The sequence below is a fragment of the Nannospalax galili genome, unplaced genomic scaffold (assembly GCF_000622305.1).
Source record: "Nannospalax galili isolate Female #2095 unplaced genomic scaffold, S.galili_v1.0 scaffold23, whole genome shotgun sequence".
NCBI lineage: Eukaryota > Metazoa > Chordata > Mammalia > Rodentia > Spalacidae > Nannospalax > Nannospalax galili.
In genome coordinates, this window is record NW_008350771.1 from 1,331,334 (window position 1) to 1,359,231 (window position 27,898).

Consider the following 27,898-nt stretch of genomic DNA (forward strand, 5'->3'; position numbering starts at 1 on the left):
CCGCAAAAAAAACACCAAAAAAAAAAAAAAAAAAAAAAAAAAAAAGATAAAAGCTTTAGAAAGAACAGCCACCATCTTTAGAAAAGGATATGTGGGCTGGAGAGATGGCTTGGAGATTAAGAGTGTTCTCTGCTGTCCCAGAGAACCCAGAACAGCAGCCACAAAACCACCACAACTACCTTTTTTTTTTTTTTTTTTTTTAAATGTGTATGAGTGCTTTTCCTACATGTATGTACATGCACCACGTGTATACAATGCCTGTGGAGAGTAGAAGAGGGCATTGGATCCCCTGGAACTGGAGTTATGGATGGTTGTTAGCCATCATGTTGGGTGCTGGGAACTGAACCCTGGTTCAAGCCAGTGTGCTCTTAACCACTGAGCCATCTCTCCAGCTCTGTACTTAACTTGTTTAATCCTCAATTTTCTAACCTGTGAAACAGGATAATTACCCTTCAAGAATCAGTTGCTTTGGTAATGATGACATTACTACAAAGATTTTTGTCAGGTGTTGTGATGACATTACTACAAAGAATTTGGTATTTGGGGGAAGACCTTAGACTCAGGAGACAACCTGATGCCAGTCAGGGATAATGAAGAAAACCTTGCCTCCTGGGAGGCGGGCATAGGAAATTCGAATCTCAGGTTTACCAAATGGTTCCAAAGTTCGAAGGGAAAAAGGGAAAGTTGCCAATTTCTTAAATAGGTCCCGCCCTGTACTTCAGGACATTGCACAGCTATATATACAGCCTGAAACCCACGCTCAATCGTTGGTAACGACAGTCAGTTGAGCGTACTACATCCACACAGCGTACACGATATCACCACAGAATCTGTACCTGCACCTACCAGATTCTCTCAAGCAGAATCACAAAAGACTCTTTTTCAAACAGTGATTATGGGGCGCCGGGACCAACGATCACCAGCTGCCCAAATACCAAAAAATTATGCTTCCGAAATCTCTTGATGTCGATTCCGCACGCAGAGCAATCGAGTTGCCCTACGTGTGCCACTCACGACAGAAGCCCTTTTTGCTCAAGTGCGGCCAGGAACAAGGAGGCGGTGCCGAGCCCCTCATCTTATGGTGAAGGTGAAAACAAACCCCAAGCAATTTCCAATCCCACATGCCTGAGGCAAGTGAAAACTCTTCACTCCTCTGAGCCCGAGGTTGGGTTCACAAAGAGAATTACTTTTTCGATTTTTATTTAGAAGGGAACGAAGTGAGTAATATGCAGATGTGCGAAGTGCTTGCCGGGAAAGTGCTGGCTGGGCGGAGGGAGAGGCGGGCGGAGTGGCTTCCCTGCTCCTGCCTACAAGTTGTGGGCAGGTCTGCCAAAGGAGCCCCGTTTCTTGGAGGCTGTGGGTTACTAACCCGGGAACCCGGAGTTCCAACCTATTGGAACTGAAAAATGTGCAAACTTGTGCCGCTCGTAGCCATCCACTATGACTGTGAAAGCAAAACTTGGAGCAACGTGATCATCTACGTGGTACGGAGATCAGCAGACACTGGTGCCCGCTTTATGCGGTACTGTGATGAAGATAATTAGATATAAAAAGTAAAAACTCGCCGGGCGTGGTGGCGCACGCCTTTAATACCAGCACTCGGGAGGCAGCGGCAGGTGGATCTTTGTGAGTTCGAGGCCAATCTGGTCTACACAGCTGGGGCCACGAGGAGATCCTGCCTCAAAAAGAAAAATAAAAAAATAAAAACTGATACTGGGCGTGGTGGCTCATGCCTTGTATCCTAGCACTCGGGAAGCTGACACAGGTCACAGCAAGTTCTAGGCCAGCCTGAGCTACCTAGCTCAAAAAACCCCAAAAACATTGACCTGAGCATAGTGGCTTATGTAGCAGTAATGCCAACACTAGGGAGACAGGCTAGACTGCTACAGGAGTTCCAGGTCAGCTAGGGTTCATTCCAGATCTTGTATCAAAAAACAATGCCTAGCGCGTTTGTATACACCTTTAATCCCAGCACTGGGGAGGCAAGAGGCAGGTGTATTTCTGTGAGTTTGAGGCCAGCCTAGTCTACATAGCAAGTTGTAGGGTTAAAGTGAAACCCTGTCTCTATAATTAAATAATAATAATAAAGCCAAGGCATGGTGGTACACATCTATAATCCAGTGAGTGTAAAGCTGAGGCAGGACTACACTAATTATAAGCCAGCCTGGGCTACAACTTGAATGCTTGGCCAGTCATGGATACACAGCAGTAACATCAAAACAAAATCAACACACCATAAACATATGCATACTGTGTGTGTGTAAGGCAGAGTCTCCCTGTGTAACCCTGGCTGTCCTGGACCTCAAGAAACCTGTTCTGCCTCCCAAGTGCTGGGATTAAAGGTGTGCACCATCATGCATACTTTTTAAAACAAAAAGTACAGACTGTTGGATATTGTACTTTATGACATATTTCTTAAAGATTTATTATCTTTTTGAGACAGGGTCTTCCTGTAGACACAGCTGGCATGGAACTCACAGAGATTGGCCTGCCTCTGCCTCCCGAGTCTTGGGATTAAAGGCTTGCGCCACCACACCCAGCAAGATCTATTTCTTAAATTGTATGTATATATGTGTCTGTGCTGGAGGTCAGAGATGTAGGCTTCCCTTGAGCTGGAGTTGAGGCAGTTGTGAACCACTAGATCTCGGACTCGAACTTCGGCCTTTTGCAAGAGCAGTAAATGCTTTTAACCGCTGAGCCATTTCTCCGTATTTTAATAACGTATGGGGCAACTTGCCCTTTATAATGTGGAAGGTACAAGAGAAAGGAGATATATAAACAACTCCTAAATGCTATAGGAAGATAGGTAGTAAAATGGTGAGCAGCTCAGAGCTGGCTGGTATCAATTCTCTACAAGGGATCCTCAATAATCCACCAGTATATTTTAAAAAATATTTTATTTTTTTTTTGGTCTTTTTGAGACAGGGTCTCTCTGTAGCCCCAGCTGTCCTGGAACTATGTAGACCAGGCTGGCCTTGAACTCACAGAGATCCACCTGGCTCTGCCTCCCGGGTGCTGGGATTAAAGGCGTGTGCCACCACGCCCGGCTATTTTATTATTTTATGTGTATGCATGTATTGCCTGCATGTAGGTAAGTGCACCCTTGTCGTGCAATGCCTGTGGAGGACAGAAGCTGTTGGATCCCCTGGAACTGGAGTTCAGAGAGTTGTTAGCTGCTACGTAGGTGCTGGGATTCGAACCCAGGTCTTCTGCAAGAACAGCCAGTGTTCTTAACCACTGAGCCATCTCTCCAGCCCCCCACCAGTATTTTCTTAAAAACAAAATACCATTTTGCTCCTATTGCAAATCTTTTCCCAAATCCCTACCATACTAGCCAGATCACCTCATATCTTCTTAAAGCATTGCCTCAGGGTCCTTGGTCCTCTATCCCTTATAAACCTAGCTTTTGTGCTCAGAGGAGATGGATGTCTGATTTACCCTAGGGTAAATACCCAGCACATAGCAAAAAATAACTGCCTTGGCATAGACAGGAATTTAACTACAAAAACTTGTATGCAAAACTCTGCCGGTGTGGTGGTGCATATCTTTAACACCAGCACTTGGGAGGCAGAAGCAAAAGGATCTTTGAGATGGAGGCCAGCCTGGTCTACATAGTGAGTTATAGGCCAGCTGGGGCTACAGGGAGACCCTGTCTCAAAAAGACAAAATAAGCTGGGCGTGGTGGTGCACGCCTTTAATCCCAGCACTCAGGAGGCAGAGGCAGGCAGATGTCTGTGAGTTCAAGGCCAGCCTGGTCTACATAGTGAGTTCCAGGACAGCTGGGGCTACAGGGAGACCCTGTCTCAAAAAGACTGAAAAAAAGACAAACAAAAAACTGATATGCAAAACTCTGAGACCCTAGAGAGCCTTGATAGAAAAAATAAGGCTAGATCGTTTGGCACCTAATGATGATGAAGCTTTGCATTTTGAGACTTTGGACCCAGACGGTGGAGACTGTGATAGGAACAAGGTTGGAAGACTGGGCACTCCTGGGAACAGTTGGTCAGGATTCCCGCCGGCGGGTACTGCTGCTAGCTCTGAGAAGTCACAGACTTATACTTGGGGGAACCCTGCCGATGCCAAACTGCGTGATGCTTACATGCCTAGCATCTGGAATAGGGTAAAAACTATAGCAGCTGTTATCAAGCATTTGAGAGCTGAAAAGACTCAGAGCTTCATGACGGTCACAGGACAGGCTCAGGCTTTGGAGTGAGAATTCTCAGTTCAAGTTGAGACCCTGCACCTGCTAGAATCTTCGTTAATTGCTTGCAGGTTTCCTCTGAACGACTGCATCCCATGCTGCAAGTGGAGGGGCTGAACCAGGTCCTGACCGATAGTAATTCGCTAGCTGTCACGAAATCCCAAATTAACTGGCACAGACGGTCCCTCCGGTCCCCAGGTTCTCCAGCTGCCACCTCCCCCAAAGGGATATCTATGGGGCACCGCGGTCCCGAACCGCGACCGCACGACAAAGGCACCCACCAAAAATGGCGACTCAGAAGCCGTCCGCGGGCGTCAGTTACCGGTCACGCTAGTGAGAGCTACAAGATGAGTCGGAAAGAAACAGCTAGGACAGGGGTTCGACGCCGCGGTAGAGGCAGAGCTCGCCCACGCCACCCGTCAGCCACAAGCACTGAAAAAGCTCGATTTATGGAGCCCGGCGGCATCCTCAGACCGCAACCACGTGTCGAGGTGCGACGTGCGCATGCTCACAGCAGGCGCGCGCCCGCCCGCCGGCCGGAAGAGCCGCGCGTTTCCGGGTTGGAGGCGGGGGAGCGGTGCCGGAAGTACTCGGGGAGGGCCGCGCAGTCGGACCGGCTGCTGAGACGAAAGCTTCACTGGGGCAGTCTCCGCATATCATGGGGAGATAGACGCTACTGCCTGTGAGTCCTGGGCCCCGGCAGTTGAGGAAGAAGAGCGGGAGGAGGGCGTCTGCACGTAGACATACCGTGGGGCGGTGCTGGAAAGACTGGGCTGTGCGGAGCCAGGCTCCTGGGACGGGACCTGAGGGGCTCCGAGCGTTAGGGACCCGGGCTGCAAACGAGACTCGGGACGCGGGGTGGATGCGAGTTGTGCCCGCCCGAGGGAAAGCCGCCCGAAGGCTGAGAGGCAGGATTTGGTAGGACCGGGGAGCCCCAAAACGGGTTGTGAAGACACGGGCTCCCGAGAGGTGAAAGTGGAGCGGCGAGACGACTTGGGCTCCCGAGACAGGCGCGGGACAGCGCAGACCCAGGGCTCCCGGGGATGCGGGAACCGGGCAGCCAGGACTTCGGGGAGACACAGAAGCGGCCAGAGACTGGGCTTGGGGAGGGAAAAGAAGCGGGCAGTGAGGACTTCCCCGGGCTTCTGGGCGGGAGAGGGGGGGGCTCTGAGATTCCCCGAGTTCCTGAAGGAACCGGGCTGCTGAGGACCCGAGCTCCTAAAAGCAGAGGCTCTAAGGGGCCGTGACTGTGAGATCAGCTTCCAGGGAGGGAGAGGTTTGGGGAAAGATTAAGCGATCTGTTCTCTAAACTCCGATGTGTCCAGGGGAAGAAGAGTCCTGGGCGCTGCCTACTTTTTTGGCTTTTTGAAGTCAGGCTCTTTCTTGGGTCAGATACTTAATCTAGAAAGCACACATGAAACACCCTCATTTTTCTTCGTAATTGTGAATCGGATGTGAAGTTGGAAGCAGTTTGAATCAGTTATGTACTTGATAAGTGCTTTAAACCCCATTCCATTCAGCCCCGTATTGAGCACAGATCTCTGCATGGATGTCAGAAGGAGAAGGGCAGGAAAAGATCATTTTAAACTCTTGTCTTACATTTTAGGACAGGAAGGGCCAAAGAAGGCTTAGGACCACAGCCAGACAATTCTTAGGTTATAATTTGATAGAGTACTCTGCACTGTGCAGCACATAAGATGCTAGGTTAAAATTACTTGAATAAATTCTTCTAGAACCCCCACCTTTCAGCTCAGAAGGGACATTTTTACAGATTCTAATATTTTGTCTTGTTACGGCACTGACATATTTCAGTGAATGTCACCAGTAAAGAAACAAACCTTTAGGCGGGCGTCGTGGCACACACTTTTAATCGCTGCAGAGGCAGGCAGATCTCTGTGAGTTCAAAGCGAACTTGGTCCACACAATGAGTTCAAGGCCAGCTGGGGCTACAGGGAGACCAAAAAAGAAAGAAACAAACCTTCAGATGAATGAAGCCAAAAAGATGTTGAGAAAAGTCACAAATAAGTTGTGGCCTATCTTTTGAGCAGGAACATTTACTAGGATTGTTTTTAAAAGAGAAGTGACCTGGACCTGGTCATTTCCCTTCTGCAGTATCTGTGATTGAAAGCTACTCAGACTAACCACACACGACTCAAACAGTTTCAAGTAAATATCACTTAATTATCAGAGCTCCACAGTTGAGTATTGTACAGAGAAATATGCACAGAGAAGTTAAATCCTTTGCCTGAAATGGCATAGTCCTAAGTGACTCACCTCCAAACTTTTCTAAGTGGATTTCTTTCCCTGTCTCAGTTTACCCATCAGCAATAGAAGTAATATTATACAAAGCCTGTCATTGAAGGAAAGCACCCCTCCTGCCGGCTTAACTCCTTTTAATGTCAAAGACTATAACTTTAAAAAAATTTTTTTTTAAATTTTACTTTACGTGTATGCATGTATTGCCTGCATGTAGGTAAGTGCACCTGTGTCATGCAATGCCCGAGGAGGTCAGAAGAGGCTGTCGGATCCCCTGGGACTGGAGTTATGGACAGTTGTTAGCTGCCATGTAGGTGCTGGGATTCGAACCCCCGTCTTCTGCAAGAATAACCAGTGTTCTTGACCACTGAGCCATCTCTCCAGCCCCAAAGACTAACTTTTTAGGGTACTTCTATAGTGTGGTATTTCAGAATTAAATTCCTAGGTTTTCACAGAAGCACAGATGCTCAAGATAGAAAAAAGAGGGGAGCATTTTAAGTTCTTCCTTATAATGGAGTAAGATATATTTAATTTATAATTTAGGAGGCATTTAGTCCTAGCACTCAGGAGGCAGAGGCAAGTGAATCTCAGTGAATCCAAGGCCAGCCTGGTCTACATAGTGAGTTCCAGACCAAAGACCAAAAAAAATATATATATATAGGAGGCCAAGAAAGAGCATCCGGAGAACTAGATCCTGCCTCAGATTGGCTTTCTAGTTCATTGCTAGCGTGAACTTAGCCAGAGAGCCAGTGAGATGGCCTAACAGGTAAAGGTGCTTGTAGCCAAGCCTAGTGACCTGAATTTGATCCCTGAATTCCGTATGATGGAAGGAGAGAAAACTTCTGAAAGTTACTCTACTTCCACAGTGGATCTACACACACACCATTTTTTTTTTTTTTTTTTTTTTTTTTTTTGGTCTTTTTGAGACAGAGTCTCCCTGTAGCGCCACCGTGCCTGGAACTGACTATGTAGACCAGGCTGGCCTTGAACTCACAGAGATCCCCCTGCCTCTGCCTCCCGAGTGCTGGGATTAAAGGCGTGCACTACCACGCCCAGCCCTTTTTTTTTTTTTTTTTTTTAAAGGAATAAGGAAAGAAAATGGGCTAATGTGGTTGAAGGCACTGTTTTTCCCAGTTACTCAGCTGCTACTAGTTTCAAAAGCCTGTACACAGGTGATCAGAATTTATATCAAATTATGAGAGAAAGCACGCCCAGGTCACCATTTCTTTAGTAATTTAGAAAGTGTTTATAGTTGGGTGCACACTTTTAATCCCAGCACTTGGGCGGCAGAAGAAGGTGGATCTCTGAGCTCAAGGCCAGCTGGGACTACAAGGACACACTGTCTCAAAAAGACTGAAAAATCCAAAATGTTTTGTTTTGTTTGGGTCTTTCTGAGATAGGGTCTTACCATGTCCAAACTGACCTCCAACCTGCATCCATTCTCCTGCCTTAGCCTCCTAAGTGCTGGATTTACAGGCATGTACCTTAGCATGCAGCTTGATAGCTTAATGATACATATATAAATATAAGTAAGTATATATAATATATATATTTGAGATAAGGTCTCACTGTGTAGCCCTGGCTCATCTGGAACTTGCTATGTAGACCAGGCTGGCCTGAAACTCACAGAGATCTGGCTTCCTCTACCTCCCAAGTGCTAGGGTTAAAGGTGTGCACTACTCTGCCTGACTACTGATTTATTGTCAAGTTAGCATTCTTACCTACCTTTGATTGCTTTTTTTCTTTTCTTTTTTTTTTTTTTTTTTGAGACAGGGTATCCCTGTAGCTGTCCTGGAACTCACATGTAGACCAGGCTGGCCTTGAACTCACAGAGATCTGCCTGCCTCTGCCTCCCAAATGCTGGGGCTACAGGCATGCACCACCATGCCCGGCTTTAATGTTTCTTTTTTTTTTGCCTTTCTTTTTCAAGACAGGGTCTCTAACCAAGGCTGGCTTCAGACTCTGTGTAGCCAAGGATGACCTTGCATTTCTGATCCTTCTGAGTGCAAAGATTACAGGCCTATGCCACCACACCAAGTTTATTTGATGCTGGGGATCCAGCCAAGTGTCTTATGTATTCTAGGCAAGTACTCTCTCAACTGATCTACATCCCCAGCTCAACAGCAACAATTTTTAGTCTTCACTGTGAAACAGGTGTATTGAAAACAAACAAACTTTGAAATACTCACATATGGACTTAAGTTTCATACTGCTTATTGGAGGTGGAAGGGACTGTTTTGTTGACAGGGTCTCCCTAAGCCCCAGACTGCTTGGAACTCACTATGTAGACCAGTCTGGCCTCGATCTTACAGAGATCTGCCTGCCTCTACCACCCTAGGGCTGGGATTAAAGGTGCACCACTATGCCTGTTGTTTGTTTTTTAAATATGGAACACTTAATTTTCGTGTCATACTTACTTAGGGGCCATGCTAATCTTCTCTGTAGCCTTCCGATTTTAGTATCTGTGCTGCCAAATGAGCACTTTTTTTTTTTTTAATGTTTTTGAGACAAGGTTTCATGTAGGCCAGACTAGTTTTGATATGTAGCTCACTATGTAGCTGAAGGTTACCTTGAACTCCTCCTGCCTCCACCTTGAAAATGCTGAGATTGCAGGAATTGATACCCAGGTATTTATTTTATTTTTGAGATGGAGTCTCAGTATGTGAACCAGGCTGCCCTTCAACTCCAGAGGGCTTAAGTGATCTTCCTGCTTCAGTCTCCTAAGTAGCTGGCAGGCATCCCCCTCCTTCCCATTTTCCTTCCCTCCCTTTCTTATTTTCTATGCAAGGGATCGAACCCATGACCATATAGACAAGCACTTACTCCCGAGTAAATTGCCAGCTCTGTTCTCTTTTTTTAAAAATGTCTCTAGTCATTGGGGCTATACAGATGGCTCAAAGGCTACAGGTATTTGCTGCCAATTCTGATGTCCTAAATTCCATCCCCAGGACCCAAGTGCTGGGATTAAAGGCATGCACCACCATGCCCAGCCTTGAAACCAGCCTTTTCTATACAGCAGGTTCTAGACCAGCCAGGACTATATAGTGAGACCCTCTCTCAAAATACAAAAGCAAATATTAGCAAATTTGTTTATCCATATAGACTCTTCTAAGTGCTTTAGTTTCAGAAACTCTGAATTCTCTATCACAGCTTCCATGACATACACTTTTTTTTTAATTTTATTTTATGTGTATGTGTGTATTGCCTGCATGTAGGTAAATGCACCTGTGTTGTGCAATGCCCAAGGAGGTCAGAAGAGGCTGTTGCATCCCCTGCGACTGGAGTTACGGACAGTTGTTAGCTGCCATGTGGGTGCTAGGATTCAAACCTGGGTCTTCTGCAAGAACAACCAGTGTTCCTAACCACTGAACCATCTCTCCAGCCCCCCATGACATACACTTTTATTAATTTCATCATTTTTTTTTTCAGTTAAAGAAATTGGGAGGTGGACCTGGTGTGGTGGCTCACACCTTTAGTCCCAGCATTTGGGAGGCAGAGGCAGGTGGATCTCTGTGCACTCCAGGCCAGCTGGGGCTACAGGGAGACCCTGTCTCAAAGAGACCGGAAAAAAAAGAGAGAGAAATTGGGAGGCAGGTAATAGGGATGGGAATGAGGTAGGAGGGTGAGGGCAATAGTCATCAGAATGCACCATATGATATGAGATTGTCAACAAATTTAATAAAATATTTTAAAATTGAGGCATTAAGAGATTAAATAATGGAGGCTCAGTAGGTAATTTATTTGCTGTGAAAACATAAGAACCTTTGTGTCAAAAAGCCAAATGTAGTGGTCTACCTGTGTAATACCAGTCTGGGGAGGCAGAGAGTGGTGGGCCCCTAATTAATCATGTGAACATGAACACACATACAAAAAAGATTAGGTAACTTGTACAAAGACATATATTGCTGGGTGACAGTATTGAACTCAGACACCACCACCCAAGAGCCTGTATGCCCCATCACTGCCTTTCTATTAAATCGAAACCAACTATACAGGATCAAACTATCCAAAATGAGCTTATCTTCAAACTGGAAAAAAAAATCCTTCCTTTCTTTTTCTCTCTAGTGTCAGATCACAAGTAACAGATTCTTTTTACTTTATGTAGACTGTAAAATATGTACTTACTTGGGTGTAGGTAGAAGCCAGAGGGGAGAAAGCCAGGTCAAAAACCTAACCATTAAAACCTACACCACAGGCTTTTCTGCACCCGACTGGTAGTCCCTTTGACTCCAGTATTTTGTTTCAATACTACAATTCCTAAGCATTTCAGAAGTCAGAAAGTTTAAATACAAACTGATCTATTCCTGTCACTTAAACAACAGCAACAAAAATAGTTAATGGAGCAGGAGTCCAGAGGAGGCTATGATCTATGTATGACCAGGTACCTGCTCCACTGAAAAGTTGGATCCTTTCAGTGTAGTAATAGGCTAGCCCCTGGACAAGGTTGTGACAAAAGAAAAGCAATTAGGGCATGTCATTCTTTGTCGATCTTTTTTTAGATGGTCTCATTATGTATATTTCTGCATAGTATAGACCAGTAAGGGTTAGTTATAATTATTCTCTCAAATGCCCCACAGTTATTGGCTCTGGGGTTTTTTGTTTTGTTTTTGAACCTATCACATGAATTCTGAGAAAGTGAGAAATTTGAGTAGCCCAAAGGTAACCATGGTATTATGTAATGGAATTCAAATTCAAGTTATTTGTATCACTTCATTCCATTGGCCACAGTTGGACCTGCTGAAAGGAGTCAGTAAACAGGTTATTAGGACATGGAGCCATTGACAGTGCTCATCAGGCTGTGCTACTTTCTTATACTTCTGTTTTGTTTTGAGACAAGATCTCACTTTGTAGCCCTGGCTGTCCTGGAACTCATTATGTAGACTAGGCTGGCCTCAAACTCACAGAGATCTGCCTGCCTCTGCCTCCTGAGTCCTGGGATTAAAAGTGTGCGTCACCATGGTTGGCTTACTTTTCTCTTACTGCTGTGTGTTTGCTTGTGTATGATGAGTATGGCGGCACCCACATGCCATAGGCACATGTGTGGAGGTCAGAGGACAACTTTGTGGAGTCAGTGCTCTCTTTCAATCTTACATGGGTTCTGGGAATCAAACTCAGGTCATCAGGCTTGCAAAGTAAGTGCTTTTACCCCCTAAGCCATGTCACTAACCCCTTTTACTTAAAAAAAATTTTTTTGAGGCAGGATCTCCCTGTAGCCTCAATTGGCCTGGAACTTGCTATGTAGACCAGGCTGGCCTTGAACTCACAGAGATTCACCTGCCTCTGCCACCTGAGTGTTGGGATTAAAGGTGTGTGCCACCACACCTGGCAGAATTTTATTTTTTTTATTTTTATTTTATGTGTATGAGTGTACTGCCTGCATGTATGTGAGTGCACCTATGTTGTGCAGTGCCTCAGAGGTCAGAAGAGGGTTTCACATTCCCCTGGAATTGGAGTTAAGGATGGTTGGTAGCCGCCATGTGGGTGCTAGGAATCGAACCCGGGTCCTCTGCAAGAGTAGTCAGTGCTCTTAACTGCTGAACCATCTCTCCAGCCCCTTATTTTTATTTTTTTTCAGACACACGCTCCTGTAGCCCCAGCTGTCCTAGAACTCACTTATGTTAACTGGTCTGGCCTCGATCTCACAGAGATCCACCTGCTTCTGCTGAGATTAAAGGCATGTGCCACTCCCAGCTTTTTAAAATTTTATATTTTAAAATTTGGGCACAAATTCTTTTGCAGGTGCCATTGCAACTTAGAATATGGTTGATGCACATAAGTACAACTCAACATTTAGAACATTACCACTTGCCCCCAAAGTTGATCATGCTCTTCCCTTCCCCAGCCCAGGCCCTTTGGCAGCCACTGATCAGTTCTTCATCCCTAAAACATTGCCTCATGGATATCATGTGAATGGACTCCTGCAACCTTTGATCCATCCATGTTATCACATGTATTAGTCACTTTTCCTTTCTACTTACAAGTAGTACTTTACTTTATGAATGTTCCATAGTTTCGTTTACTCCGTGAATGAATAAACAAACTGTGGGTTCTGAGAATCAAACTAGTTTGGAGCAACTTGGGTAAGGTTGCTATAAACAATCACATACAGTTTAGGTGGGAATATAAGTTTTCATTTTTCTAGAGTAAATACCTACTAGAGGATTGCTGGATCATATGACAAATACATGTTTAACTTAAAAGTTTGTTTTTGTTTTGTTTTGAGACAGGGTTTCATTATGTAGCCCTAGGTGTCCTGGAACTCATGTGGACCAGGCTAACCTTGAATTTGCAGAGGTCCACCAGCCTCTGCCTCCAGAGTCCTGGGATTAATGGCATGTGCCACCATACCTGGTTACATGTTTAATTTATAACAAATTTCCAGCTGGACATGGTGGCATAGGCCATAGACCTGCTGGGAGTACAGATGGTACACCACTGCATCCGGCTTTCTACTTGTGTTCTGGGAATCAAACTCAGCTTTACCCACTGAGCCATCTCCTCAGCCCTCCGTTGCTTTTTTTCTGATAGTGTCTTCCAGGAATCAGCAGCCTGAAGCCCAGAAAGGACCTCACCAGAGCTTTGTCTGGAACTCACTATGTACACCAGGCTGGCCTCAAACTCAAAGATCTGCTTGCCTCTGCCCCCAAGTGCTGGGATTAAAGGCATGTGCCACCACGCCAGCAGGAAGAGATTTTTTTTTAATTTTTTTATTATTTTTATTTTTTTATGTGTATGCATGTATTGCCTGCATGTTGGTAAGTGCACCTGTGTCCTGCAATGCCCATGGAGGTCAAAAGAGGCTGTTGGATCCCCTGGGACTAGAGTTACAGACAGCTGTTAGCTGCCATGTGGGTGCTGGGATTTGAACCCGGGTCTTCTGCAAGAACAGTCAGTGTTCTTAACCAATGAGCCAGCTTTCCAGCCCCAAAACATTTTATTTTTATTTTATGTGTATAAGCCTGTGTGTATATAAGTATACCTGTGTCATGCAATGCCCACAGAAGTAAGAAGAGGGCATCAGATTCCCTGGAACTGGTGTTATGGATGGTTATTAGCCACCATATGGGTTCTGGGAATTGAAACCAGGACCTCTGCAAGAACAGCCAGTACTCTTAACCATTGTGCCATCCAGCCCCTGAAATTACATTTACTTATTGTGTTATGTATGTATTTATGTGGGAATGTGTGTGGATATCAGAGGACAGCTTATGAGAGTTGGTTCTCTTTTAATTTTTTTTTTTAATTAAAAATAAATTATTACTTTTTGGGGGGGGCTTTTCTTTTGAGACAGGGTCTCCCTGTAGCCCCAGCTGGCCTGGAACTCATTATGTAGACCAGGCTGTCCTTGAACTAACAGAGATCCACCTGCCTCTGCCTCCCAAGTGCTGGGACTATAGGCGTGTGCCACCATGCCTGGCTTTATTATTTTTATTTTATGTGTATGAATGTATCGCCTGCATGTATGTGAGTGCACCCATGTTGTGCAATGCCTCGGAGGTCAGAAGAGGGCTTTGGATTCCCCTGGAACTTGAGTTAAGGACTGTTCATAGCCACCATGTGGATGCTGGGAATCGAACCCTGGTCCTCTACAAGAGCAGTCAGTGCTCTTAACCGTTGAGCCATCTCTCTAGCCCTGGTTCTCTCCTTTTACCAGATGAGACAGGAATCAAACTCAATCAGCCTTGGCAGCAAGTACATTTACCTGTGTGTGTGTGTGTGTGTGTGTGTGTGTGTGTCCCATTCTACAGTACACATACTGGTTTATGTAAACGTTTTTCATAGGTAATATAGGCCTACAGGACAAAATTTGGAGTATATAATGAAAGGCAAGTCACTCTTGTCTTAGACCCATAGGCCATGCAGACACCGACTTTCTTAGGCAACCACCAAACAATACAACCACCATTATGATTTTTTATGTACTCTTCCAAAATTATCCATTAAGTTAGTGTGCAACATAACAGGTTTTATGATATTTGTTGTGTGTGCTTTGTTCTTGTTTGCCCCCACCTACCAGGAATGTTGTATTTACGTCATTGAATTTGAGGATGTAGTGCAGTGGTAGAGCACTTGCCTGACAGGAGCAAGGCCTTGAGTTCTATCCCCAGCACTACCCAAAATCCAAGTCAAACAAACTGAATGTGTCTGTGTACAGTTTTTGGTTTTGTTTTATTTTGTCTTTTTTTTTTTTTCCAAACCAAGGGTCTTACATGAGCTAGACAGAACTCCTAACCTTGAGCTATACCCCTCCCAGTCCCCTGTGTGTATCTTTTTAAAAATATTTTGTTATTTTTATTTTATGTCTATGCATGTATTGCCTGCATGTAGGTAACTGCATCTGTGTCATGCAGTGCCCAAGGAGGACAGAAGAGGCTGTCGCATCCCCTGGAACCGGAGTTACAGACAGTTGTTAGTTGTCATGTGGGTGCTGGAATTCAAACCCGGGTCTTCTGCAAGAACAGTTAATGTTCTTAACCCCTGAGCCATCTCTCCAACCCTGTGTATCTTTTTTTAAATGTAGATGACTGGACTGTTTTGCCTGAATATAAGTATACCGCATGCAGTGCCCATAGAGGCCAGAAGAGGGCATCAACCCCTGGAACTGGAGTTAAGGATCAGTTTTAGCTATTATGTGGGGATTGGGACTTGAACCTGGGTCCTCTAGAAGAGCAGCCAGTGCTTTTTTTTTTTTTTTTTTTTTTTTTTTGGGGGGTTGGGGGTTTTAACGTGGGGTCCCACTAAGGGCGCCGCGGTTTTTTTTTTTTTTTTTTTGTCTTTGTTGAGACAGGGTCTCCCTGTAGTTCCAGCTGGTGGCCTGGAACTCACTATGTAGACCAGGCTGGCCTCGAACTCACAGAGATCCGCCTGCCTCTGCCTCCCAAGTGCTGGGATTAAAGGCGTGTGCCACCAAGCCCAGCAGCATTCAGCTTTTTAGTTGAATGAGTTACAGAAGAGTTCATTCTAAATGCCAAACCCACTTCACCATCATTATCACCATCAGATTCTTCCTTTGCTTCCACTTCTCAGCTGGTCAACAGTGGTGGAGAGGCAGGAACTCCTGCTGGTGCTGCCCCAGATGCTGGTGCAAGCCTGCCAGCCCTGCCTTGCAGAGGCTCCCAGTGTTGACTTGCCCAGGTCTTTGCAAATAAGCCAGGCCAAAAAGGCCCACCATTTATATCAGCTACTTTACAAGGGCATTGGGCTTATCCTGCTTGAAGAACCTCCTTTCAATGTTACTGTTGTTGTTTGGTGGGTTTGTTTTTTTTAACGGTCTTTTTGAGACAGGGTCTCCCTGTAACCCCAGCTGGCCTGGAACTCACTATGTAGACCAGGCTGGCCTTGAACTCACAGAAAAACGCCTGCCTCTGCCTCCCAAGGGCTGGGATTAAAGGCCTGTACCACCACAAAGGCCTAAGTGTGTGCAGAGGCCAGAAGAGGGTGTTGGATCCCCTGGAACTGCACCCAGGTGGGTACTAGGAATCAAACCCAGGTCTTCTGGAAGAACAGCAAGTGTTCTTGACCACTGAGCTATCTCTCCAGTTCTGTTGTTTGGTGTTTTGAAACAGGGTCTCCCTGTAGCCCCAGCTGGACTGGATCTTGCTATGTAGACCAGACTGGCCTCCGACTCCCAGAGATCCACCTGCCTCTGTCTCCCGGGTGCTGGAAGTGAAGGTGTACACCACCATGCCTAGCCGGAAGGAAGTCATCTTCATGTTTTATGAGGGCAGAGTAGAGCTGGGAGACCAAGGCCATAATGTGGGCAGATGCTGCTAAGTATCCAGCTTCCTCCAGGTAACGTGAGAGCTTCGCTTCAGTGTGGCCTTAGCCTCCTTAGAACTGAGCACCTTGGTGGCAGCTAAAGAAACTCAGTAAGGCATTTTCATAGAAGTGTTTCTGGGAAAATGCTTTTATGATACTAGAACAATCCTTATCAAGCCAGGTGAGGTGGCATATGCCTGTAACCTCAGTACTCTAGTACTCAGGAGTCAGGAGGATTGCCAGGAGTTCAAGGTCATCCTGGGCTACATGGAGAGTTTAAGGCCACCTAGGATACCCAAGAGCTTATCAAAAGAGGAAAGGAAGGAAAAAAGGAAAGGAGGGAGGGAGGGAGGGACTGACTTTTCTTGGCATCCAGTAGGGATAAGGAGACTCCTATTTTGGTGAAGAAGCACTGTGCTGCCCAGATGAGTACTTTTGTAGTGGGGGTGGTACTTGATGCTAGTCGTTCGTTTACAGGTAGCTTTTGAAAATGGCTGCCTCGCATTTCGCCGGGCTCACAGCTGTTGCTGATGTAATTAAAGATCTAGACACTCAGATAGCAGTAAGTAAACTTGAACCACTGTGGGCAGAACTTGGTGAATGTGCTTCTGCTGTGGATGACATAATGTCCACAGGGTCAACCTATGGCTCCCAGATTTAGGAGTTGTGACTGTTCAGGCTAGGGTCTCTGCATGTACCTAAATATTGCTAAGACCTAGGGGAAAATGGTCTTTATTGTAAAGAAGAGCTTTTAACAGTTGCTAAAAAATTGTGTTTATTGGGCAGAGCTCTGATGTAGGTTTAAGCATGTTTTGAAATGCTTCAGCAAGTTTTGAAAGTGGACTAATCTGTTTTCTTAAGCTTTGTGACTGGGTTTTAAGTATGAGATTGTGCTACTATATTTGAATTTAATATGATTTGATATTTAAACAATGCATGTAAAAACTTAACCCAGTATTCTGTGTGTATGAAATCCTCGAAAATGTCTGGCTTGTTCTAGTTCATTTTTGTCAATAAAATTCCTCATTTCATTTACTTCAATTTTGTGAACTATTTCATTTAGCTTTTGGAGAAGAGATGGTTTCTAAAAACCAGGTGAGCAATGAACATTCTTCATCCCCTCCACTTTGATGTGTAGGTATCAAATGGTCACCGTTTCAGATACACCAAAGCGTCTCCAACATCTGACAAATCTCACAATGTACTTTCACAACTCATCCTTTATTGCAGGTGTTTCTGGAGTTAATTCTGGTGTCTCTGTTTTCCTTCTCCAGTTGATTGGCCTTGGTCCTCATAGCTCCAAGAAGAAACAGGATCTTGATAAGCTCTATGAGCTGAAGTCCAAAGCTCGGCAGATTATGAACCAGTTTGGCCCCTCAGCCCTAATCAACCTCTCCAATTTCTCATCTATAAAACCAGAACCAGCCAACACACCTCCACAAGGCTCCATGGCCAATAGCACTACTGTTGTAAAGATTCCGGGCACTCCTGGGACAGGCGGTCGCCTGAGCCCTGAAAACAATCAGGTATCATCCTCTTGGCTTTCCTTCTGTGTAGGCCCCTGTATTTTTCTCACTTGGACCTGTGACAGTTTAGAGATGGACTTATCAGGTGCTACCTCTTTCTCTCAGTTGAAAAAGGTCTTTCCCCTGGAATAGAATTTTTTATTGAATTATTGTGTACAGTATCAGTTTTCAATCTGCTGTATATGGCTGTGTGTATGCATGTATGTAGATCCATATATACACATATAATAACAAAACCTTTCATATGACAGGTCGATGTTTTGTTGAGATAGGGTTTTACTATGTAGCCCTAGCCAGCCTCAAAGTCATGGACAATCCTCCTGCTTCATCTTCCCAAGTGCTGGGACTACAGGAGTGAGCCACCACACCCAGTAACGGCAAGTGTTTTGTCTGCTAGCTGTGTAATAAATGGGCTCTTCATTCCTAAAATAAAAGTACTCTTCAGTCATTCCTTCTTGTAGTTTGTCTAACTGCTACCATTTTTTCAGTAATTCCAAAATTTGCTCCCCTGTCTGTACTTGTAACCTAAGTCTACCTTACAGAGCCTCAGGAAGGCAGCATAATCCTTGGCTTTGGCTCTTGTAAGCTGGATAGAATGGGTGAAGGGACAGTCAAGGGAATGTGTGGAAGGACGAGGAAGCTGCATGGGTTGCACAGAGTAGAGACCAGCCTGTGTTAAATGCGGAGTCCATGGAGTGAGCTAGAGAAGGTGATCCCAGTGCTTGGGAAGTAGGAGGAGGAAGATCAGGAGTTCAGGGTCATCCTCTGCTGCAAAGCAAGTTGGCAAGATGGCTCAGCAGGTAAAGGCATCTGCTGCCAAGACTGATGACCTGGGTTCAGTCCCCAGAATCCATATGGTAGAAGGAGAAAACAAAGTCCTGCAGGTTGTCCTCTTACGCACGCACACGCATGCACACACATGATGTAAACAGAACCCAAATATTTGTTTAATTTTATTTATTTCGTTGGGGTTCATTATTTGTTTCTGTGATGCTGGGGGGCCACTCTAGGGCATTAGATAAGCAGTGTACCACGGAACTGAATCCTAAGCTCTTCCTTCCTATTCATCTTTTCTTTTTTTGGTCTTTTTTTTTGTTTTTGTTTTAATTTTATTTATTTTTTTTATTTTATGTGTATGCGTGTATTGCCTGCATGTAGGTAAGTGCACCCATGTCGTGCAGTGCCTGAGGAGGTCAGAAGAGGCTGTCGGATCCCCTGGGACTGGAGTTACGGACAGTTGTTAGCTGCCATGTGGGTGCTGGGATTCAAACCCGGGTCTTCTGCAAGAACAACCAGCCAGTGTTCTTAACCTCTGAGCCATCTCTCTAGCCTCTTTTGGTCTTTTTGAGACAGGGTCTCCCTAGAGCCTGTAGTGGCTCTGGCTTAGAACTCACTAGGTAGACCAGGCTAGCCTTGAACTCACAGAAATCTGCCTTCCTTTGCCTCCCAAGTGCTGAGACTAAAGGTGCATACCACTACACCCAGCTCCCCTTGATAACTTTTAATGTTTTCTAGGTATAACATGACTCTTTTTTTTCTTTTGTCTTTTTGAGACATGATTTTCCTGTAGCCCCAACTGGCCTAAAACTCACTATGTAGATCAGGCTGGCCTCCATCTCACAAAGATCTGCCTGCCTCTGCCTCCTGAATGCTAGGATTAAAGGTGCACCACCACACATAGTGACACTTTATAAAAGAGAGATGATAGCTATACTATTTATACATTATTTAGTTATATAGAGGTGACCACACATTGGTTACCATCATAGAACTTTTAGCCTGTTATAATCTGAAGTAGACAAGTTTATAAATACAATGACAGAAAGGCACACAAAGTACACATGCGGTCAAAGGGGAAGTGGTCACTTTTACCTGGGTGAGCTGGGAAAGGCATCAGAAAGGAGCACCATGAGCTGAGCATCAGGAAGAAGGGAAGAACACATCTAAAGGTCCAGTTCGTGGAGATCAGAGAATTGCAAGTTGCTTTCTATAGCACAGGGAGGCAAAGTGAGAAAGAGGCAGCTGAAGTAGACGGCCTAACCATTGGTGCTGAGCTTTCTCCCTGGATGATTCTGTTTTAAGAATACCTTTAGAATAAATGTACCACCAAGTAGGACAGTCTGTGAACTCTGGAAACTTGAACCTAAACCCACAAATATGACAGCCCTTCTTCCGTAGTGGGTAATGAGTTTTGCTTCCTTAATACTCACTGAAAAATCTTCCCGAAATTCACTTTAGGTATTGACCAAGAAGAAATTACAGGACTTAGTAAGAGAAGTGGACCCTAATGAGCAGTTGGATGAAGATGTGGAGGAGGTAAGGTGGATTTGGGTACCAAAGAGAGTGTGTCCCTAAAGTTGGTATAGGTGATTAAGAGCACAGGCTGTGCCTGGCAGTGGCACATGCCTTTAGTCCCAGCACTTGGGAGGCAGAGGCAGAAGGATCTCTGGGAGATTAAAGCAAAAAACAGGCTTTGGGGCTGGAGACATGGCTCTTCCAGAGGACCTAAGTTCAGTTCCCAGCACCCACATCAGGCAGCTCATAACTGCCTTTAACTCCTGCTCCAGGGGGCTGAATATGACAACACACACCTTTAATCCCAGCACCCAAGAGGCAGAGGCAGGTGAACCTCTGTGAGTTCGAGGCTAGCCTGATCTACGTAGCAAGTTCCAGGCCGGCCATGGCTACATAGTAAGATCCTGTCTCAAAAAACCCCCCACAAAAAACAAAACAACAGTAACAAAATAAATCATAAAGAATGTTGGGCATGGTGGTGTGTCTTTAATCCCATCCCTCAGGAGGCAGAGGCAGATGGAACTCTGTGAAATCGAGGCTACCCTCACACATGACTTCCAGGTGGGCTGTGTCTACAAAGACAAAAAACAATCAACAAAAAGACCAAAAATTAATTAATTAAAAAAGAATAGCTGGGCATGGTGGTGTACACCTTTAACCCCAGCACTTGGGAGGGAGGCAGATCTCTGTGAGTTCGAAGCCAGCCTGGTCTACATAGTGAGTTCCAGGTCAGCTGGGGCTATAGCGAGACCCTATCTCAAAAAGACAAAAAAAAAAAAAAAAGAACAGATACTCAGTGGTGGAAAATATGAATTTGAATTTTGGCTCTGCCATTTGCCAACTGTGCAGCCATGGAGGAGTCTCTTAAGCTCACCCTCTTGGTATGGTATGACACTGTTTCTCTACAAGGTTGTTGTGAGGGTTCTATGGAGTAATTTAAACAGTTCTCCTGGGCGACAGCTTAGCACTTTGCTGCTAGTAGCTGCTACCATGTCAAGAGGCCTAGGCAGCTAGTTGGGTGGTACAGGCTATAATCCCAGAGACTGAGGAAAGGAGGCTTGTGAGTTTAATGCCAGCCTGGGCTACATGGTAAATTCAAGGCAGGGACTACATGGAACCTATCAAAAAAAAAGCAAGCCGGGCATGGTGGTGCATGCCTTTAGTCCCAGCACTTGGAAGGCCGAGGCAGGTGGATCTCTGCAAGTTTGAGGCCAGCCTGGTCTACATAGCAAGCTCCAAGCAGCTGGGGCTACAGGGAGACCCTGTCTCAAAAAATAAAAAACAAAACAGAAAAAAACAGTGTTAGTAGCTAGTATCAGTAATTTTAGCTATTAGTAGTATCAGTATCCGTAATTTTAGTTATTTCTATAATATTCAATTCAAGGTCAGCCTTCGTGGGCAACTTAGTGAGACCTATAACAGGAGGGAGACACTGGGGATCCTGAATTCCTTGTTCTGTGAATGAGATGAGAGGGGCAGCTAGAAAGTAAAGGGTAACGTGTTCTCCAGCCACGTGCAACTTTGCCCCTGTAGACTCGCCTTGAAGCTGATCATGGGCATGCATGTGCAACACAATCCCAGTCATACTCGTTGTACAACTTAAGCCTCACTCTACACTCCAGCAAGAATTGGAGGATAGGAGTGCAAACCACTGCCCCCCCCATAGCCGACAATGACTAGCTAAAGAGGCATCTTTGTAGCCATACAGCCTGTGGACTCACCCCACAAGTTCTTGAGGTACAGAGCTCCCTGCCCTGCTCCAGCTCTTCATTGTCCTTGGAGTGAACCCTTCCATACAAACTCAGAGACAGGCAGGTAGCCCCAGCCATATACATGAAACCCTCTACTGCGCTCCCCATTGGAAAATGGCAGTGAGACCACCTCAGAAAGTCATGCCTAGTGCTCTCTATATGCAGTGTTTCAAAAGGAAAGAATAAATAGAGAAAATGCCCACAAATGGAGACTGAGGAAAAAGACCACAGATAGGATCGGGACCACCTCCTCCGTCACAGGCAGACTGAGAAGAAAGCAGTGAGTGCTGGGGATGCAGCTCAGTGGGAGGGCACCACCCTAGCATGTGTACAACCCTAGGCTTAATCTCTAGGACTGCCAAAATAAATCAGCAGGCCTGACAGCTCAGACCTGTAATCCCAGCACTCAGGAGGCTGAGACAGGAGGATTGCCTTAAGTTTGAGGCCAACCTGGGGTACTAACGTTCAAAGCCAACTTGAGCTATAGAGTAAATCATGTCTCAAAAACAAAACAAAGGGATTGGAGAGATGACTCAGTGGTTAAGAGCACTGACTGCTCTTGCAGAGGACCTGGGTTCTATTCCCAGCACCCACACAGCGGCTACCAAACCATCCTTAACTCCAGTTCCAGGGGAATCTGAAGCCCTCTTCTGACCTCCGAGGCATATTTTTTTAAAAAGACAAAGCCGGGCGTGGTAGTGCACGCCTTTAATCCCAGCACTACGTAGGCAGAGGCAGGCGGATCTCTGTGAGTTCAAGGCCAGCCTGGTCTACATAGTGAGTTCCAGGACAGCTGGGGCTACAGGGAGACCCTGTCTCAAAAAGACCAAAAAAAAAAAGACAAAACTACAAAGAAGGAAAAAAAAAGAAAAACTAGTAAATATTTTTTAAAGACCTCAGGACTTGAACTCAACCCTCAAGGCTAAACCTATTTCTACTGCTTTCCAGTTGCTTAACCATGAGCAAATTGGTGTGAGTCTTATTATCTCGCACTAGATTGAGGATAGACTCTGAAGTTAAGGGCGCTTGCTGCAAAAACGTGAAGACCAGAGGTCAATCCCAGCACCAGCATAACAAGCCAGGTATCCCAGCAGACCTGTAACCCCAGTTTCAAGAGGGGCGGAGACAGGAAGATTGCTGGGGTTTGTTGGCTTCTAGCTGAGAAAACGTGAGCCCCGGGTTGAGGGAGAGACCTGCCTCAAAAGAACAGGCAGAGAGTGATAAGGAGGAAACTTGACGCCCTCTTACGACCTCCATGTGTATGTGCAGTGCATGTACACTGCATGCATGCTCACACACACTCATGCACACACACTTGCATAGAAACAAACTTTTTTTTAATTAATTTACTTATGTGTATGAGTATGTTGCCTGCATGTGTATACGTGTGCTTGTGTTGTGTAATGCTTGCAGAGGTCAGAAGAGGACGTCGGATCCTCTGGAACTGAAGGTACGGGTTGTTGTTAACTGCTATGTGGGAGCCATCTCTCCAGCCCTCCCCTACCACCTTTTTTTGAGACGGTCTCCCTGTAGCCATAGCTGACCTGGGACTTACTATGCAGACCAGGATGACCTCAATCTCACAGATATCAGCCTGCCTGTGTCTCCTAAGTGCTGACCATCTTTTTTTAAGGTTGAGGATAAACTCTGTGATTGTACATACCTGAAATCCTAACACTTGGGAGGTGGAGGCAGAAAGAGCAGGAGTTGAGGCCATCCTGGGCTACATGAGACCCTCAGAGGGAAAAAGATACTGACTATAAAATCCATTCTCTGCCCAGGAGGGTTGTAAGGAGTAAGTGAAAGAATGGACAGCGAGTGGGGCATCGTGACTGACTTTTGTTCTCACACTTAACTCAGAAAAAGTAGGGGTGGTACAGATTGCATTAGTTTATCTCTACTGAGCAGAAAGAACAGAAAGTACATCCTTAGAAAGGTGTGAGTTATGCTTGACCTGAATAATGTTTTCGTTGTCCTCATTCCCCATCCCCACATTAGTCCAAATGCTGATCCTGGGCCTACGAATAGCCTGACTAAGTAGATGATTCAGGAAGAAAACAGTTGTCCCAGCAACAGGAACTACCCTGCCAACGTCATGATTATTCTCCCCGCTTGGCCCTCTCCAGATGCTGCTGCAGATCGCTGATGACTTTATTGAGAGTGTGGTGACAGCAGCCTGCCAGCTCGCTCGGCATCGCAAGTCCAGCACCCTGGAGGTGAAAGATGTCCAGTTGCATCTAGGTATGTGGTCCTAGTTCTCCCTGAAGTGTCTCCACGACTCCTTGAGGACTGTCAGGGAAAATGTCAGAGGGACTTTCATGCCAGGACCAATCACGAGCAGCACTGAATAGAGGCCTTTCAGTTGTGTAAGGCATGCAGCACTGGGTTTAAGCATATCCTTCTACTTTCCATCTTACCACCTTATCCTTTTGTACTCGATTTCTCTGAGATTCTGTTTCCTCGTTTATAAAGAAAACTGCAGTATCTTCCTTTCAGGGTAATTGTGAAAATTGCAAATTATGTTTGTAAAGTGACTGGCTTAGGGGCTGGTACCAAGTAACTGCTTAATAACTGTAGCTACTCTGATGTCTCTACCACTGAAATAAAACTTTCTAAAGAAGGGCTGGCAAGCCAGGCGTGGTGGTACACGCCTTTAGTACCAGTAAATGGGAGGCAAGAGACAGGCAGATCTTTGTGAGTTCAAGGCCAGCCCGGTCTACATAGCGAGTTCCAAATCAGCTGGGGCTACAGAGAGACCCGGTCTCAAAAAGACAAAAAAAAGGGGGGGAGGCCTGGCAAGATGGCTGAGCAGATTAAGGGGCTTGCCACCAAGCTTGATGACCTGAGTTCAATCTCCAGAATCCACATGGTAGAAGAAGAGAACCAACTCCCATAAGTTGTCCTCTAACTTATACCTGCACATATGCCTTCCACCACACATTCTCTATGAGCGCTCACACATACACAAATATACATACACACAATAAATGAATGAAAGTAAAAACAGTTTCTCATCCCAGCACTTGGGAGGCAGAGGCAGGTGGATCTCTGTGAGTTCAAGGCCAGCTGAGGCTATGGGGGAAAACAGTTTCTCAAGGCTGGAGGTATAGCCCAGTTTTAGAACACTTGCTTAGCATGTTCAGGGTCCCAGGTTTGATCCCCTAACATCACAAAAAGAACAAAACCTAAACTGTTCCTCTGAATTCCTTTGTGGTTTTTAACCCATTTGTAAATTTTCCCCATGAAAATGCTAATCAATGTGTATACAGTTTTTTATCCTTTCCCATTTAAGAAACTAAACTTGAGCTAGAGATCTCTGGAAGGTACTCACCTAACACTAGTAACCATAATCATGTGGAAGGGAAGAAGCACTCCAGCATTGGTTGCAATGTGACCAAAAGAAAAAACCCACCAGGCATGGTGGCTTAACACACCTAGCTAAATTGCTGATGTTGAGAGCAGAGAAAAAATTTTGCAGTTATCTTATTGTATAACAAATATCCCCAAAATACTGACTTTAAATAGTAGTAACTGGACCAGCAAGATGTTTTAGCAGGTAAGGCCCCTACCACCAATTCTGACAACCTGAGTTCAATTCCTAGGATCCACATGGTGGAAGGAGAACACTGACTCCTGCAAGTTGTGCTCTGACCTCCACATGTGCCTTTGTGTGCACACACATACATAAGTAATACATTTTTTAAATTAAAAGAAGAAATATTGGGGGCTGGAGAGATGGCTCAGCAGTTAAGAGCATTGACTGCTGCTGTTGCAGAGGACCTGGGTTCAATTCCCAGCACCCGCATGGTGGCTAAAAATCATCCTTAACTCCAGTTTCAGGAGAATCCAAAGCCCTCTTCTGACCTCTGCAGCATTGCACGACATGGGTGTACTCACATACATGCAGGCAGTACACTCATACACATAAAATAAAAATAAAATATTTTTAAAGTCAGGCGTGGTGGCACACACCTTTAATCCCAGCACTCAGGAGGCAGAGGCAGGTGGATCTCTGTGAGTTCAAGGCCAGCCTGGTCTACATAGTGAGTTCCAGGACAGCTGGGGCTACAGGGAGACCCTGTCTCAAAAAGACCAATATTGGAAGAGAGCTGTGCATCAAATTATTTTAATATGAAATACAAGTCATTCATTTGTGCAGTGTTTACTGTGCATTAAAGTTGGGCACAGTTGAAGCCCACCCAGTGTGGTAGCACAGACCTATTTTCCAACACTAAAAAAATTGGGGGCTGGAGAGATGGCTCAGCATTTAAGAGCACTGGCTGTTCTTGTAGAGAACCTGCATGGTGGCTAACAACCAGCTTCAACTCCAGTTCCAGGGGGGCGATGTAACATCCCCTTCTGACCTCTGTGGGCATTGCACACACAGGTGCATTTACATAAATTCAGGAAAACTCATACACATAAAATGAAATTTTAATTTTTAAAAAAACCTTAGTCGGGCGTGGTGGCGCACACCTGTAGTCCCAGCACTTGGGAGGCAGAGGCAGGTGGATCTCTGAGTTCAAGGCCTGCCTGGTCTACACAGTGAGTTCAGGCCAGCTGGGGCTACAGGGAAACCCTGTCTTAAAAAGACCAAAAAAAAAGACAAAAAAAACCTTAGAGAAGCTATGTGCTCTATATCCATTGGTAATCCATAGGATCACTCCCTAGAGTTAGTATAATCAGTGCCCAGATCATCCTGATGTTTGCCTCATGGTCACACTGCTCTCCTGACCTGTCATTCTGGGGCCCTTATTTCTGTGCTGGCATCTTTGCAGAGCGCCAGTGGAATATGTGGATTCCAGGATTTGGCTCTGAAGAAATCCGACCCTACAAAAAAGCTTGTACCACAGAAGCTCATAAACAGGTGAGGAGCCTGGGGACAGCCAGAGCTAATCCTAGAACCGCATGTTAGAGGGGGTAATATGGCTGCTTCTAGGAGTCTCTTTCCTCGACCCAGCCAGCTGCCTGGGGCTGTGCTGTTCTACCTGAGCTTTCAGTTTTCCCTCAGCTCTGATGGGTGTCCTCCTGATTCTAGCTCCTGATGTGAATGGTGGACACTCCCTTCCACAGCTCCTGAGTGAACTCTATTATTGCCATGCCACATGGCCCTGTGAATAAAGGGCAGGTCAGAGGAAGCAGAAGTGTGCTGTGCTTTAGCTGGGAGGTGGCACCCAGGTGTTCCTTGCTAGATATTCTGGGCTATACCCCAGTTAAGCTGCTGTCCTCTGCCCATCTTGACAGGGAGCTTTGGGGTCCATATGATACTATTTCTGCTGTGAAGCAAGTTGCCTGTGTCATTGATTAGTCTAACATCAACATTGGCCTTTCTGTTGTGATTTAGATGGCTGTGCTGGTTTGAAAAGTGAGCTTTTTTTAAGGCATGACAGGCACAGCTGAGCAGTACTGGGTCTTCTGATCTGTGAAGTGTGGACCCAGTGGCCTATCTGAACATCTCTGAGGGCCCTACTCTGCTCTCTGGTGGGAAGGAGCCTGCTAAGCTATGCTTTGTCTATAGTTCCCCAAGACTTCGACCTGTAGTGTAGATGATACAACCTGCCAGCTACATCTGCATGTTCCAGAGAGCTTCTGACTCTAGCCTCTGTTAACCACTGATTTCTCTCTCCTTTCAGAGAATGGCATTGATCCGGAAAACAACCAAGAAATAACATTTGGAAAGTCAGGGAATGGACAACAATGTATTTGGAGATACTTGAGCTGAGACCTCAGCCATCTCATCCTTGGAATTTTTTTTTAGATGCTTTACAGAGAAGCATATATTTTTTATTAACAGTGCAGCAATATCTATAATGACTGAGAAGATCTGCCAAAAGAATAAAGCCTCCTACCCCAACTTCTGGCCCCTTTTCCCTGCCGTCTCAAAGAGGAGCAATGTATCTGCCAGAGAAGATTTTATTTGTGGTTTATTATCTGTGATTGGATGTAGGGCAAAGCACTATGGTCATGTTGGGTGAGACAGTATTAGCAGGATTTGTAGAGGTTTGTTTCTTCCTCCCTTCGTCTTTCCCTGTACTTTGTAATGTCAGTGTTTATATGAATATGAACTTGATTTGGTTTTCCAGAATAAAGAAGTTATCAACTGAAAGACA

The 27,898-nt window shown here is 45.4% G+C and overlaps 1 protein-coding gene and 2 non-coding genes across 4 annotated transcripts; 1 reads left to right on the forward strand and 2 right to left on the reverse strand.

Annotated features, from left to right (window-relative positions):
* Positions 1–896: 896 nt before the first annotated feature.
* On the reverse strand, positions 897–1,030 carry LOC115072878. Its single transcript, XR_003851877.1, has one exon. It is a non-coding gene; the product is annotated as a U11 spliceosomal RNA (small nuclear RNA).
* A 3,708-nt stretch (positions 1,031–4,738) lies between these two features.
* On the forward strand, positions 4,739–27,898 carry Taf12 (TATA-box binding protein associated factor 12). Of its 2 annotated transcripts, none has more exons than XM_008847943.2 (6): positions 4,739–4,883; positions 17,491–17,742; positions 19,981–20,058; positions 23,915–24,029; positions 26,567–26,655; positions 27,422–27,898. In XM_008847943.2, exons 2-6 carry the CDS (start codon positions 17,575–17,577, stop codon positions 27,455–27,457), a joined length of 486 nt encoding a protein of 161 aa, XP_008846165.1. In that variant the 5' UTR covers positions 4,739–4,883; positions 17,491–17,574; the 3' UTR covers positions 27,458–27,898. The 2 variants fall into 2 exon arrangements, with proteins under 2 accessions (XP_008846165.1, XP_029426722.1); XM_029570862.1 differs by lacking the exon at positions 4,739–4,883 and adding an exon at positions 16,071–16,249 and having other exon boundaries at positions 27,422–27,894.
* On the reverse strand, positions 8,838–8,939 carry LOC115072876. Its single transcript, XR_003851875.1, has one exon. It is a non-coding gene; the product is annotated as a U6 spliceosomal RNA (small nuclear RNA).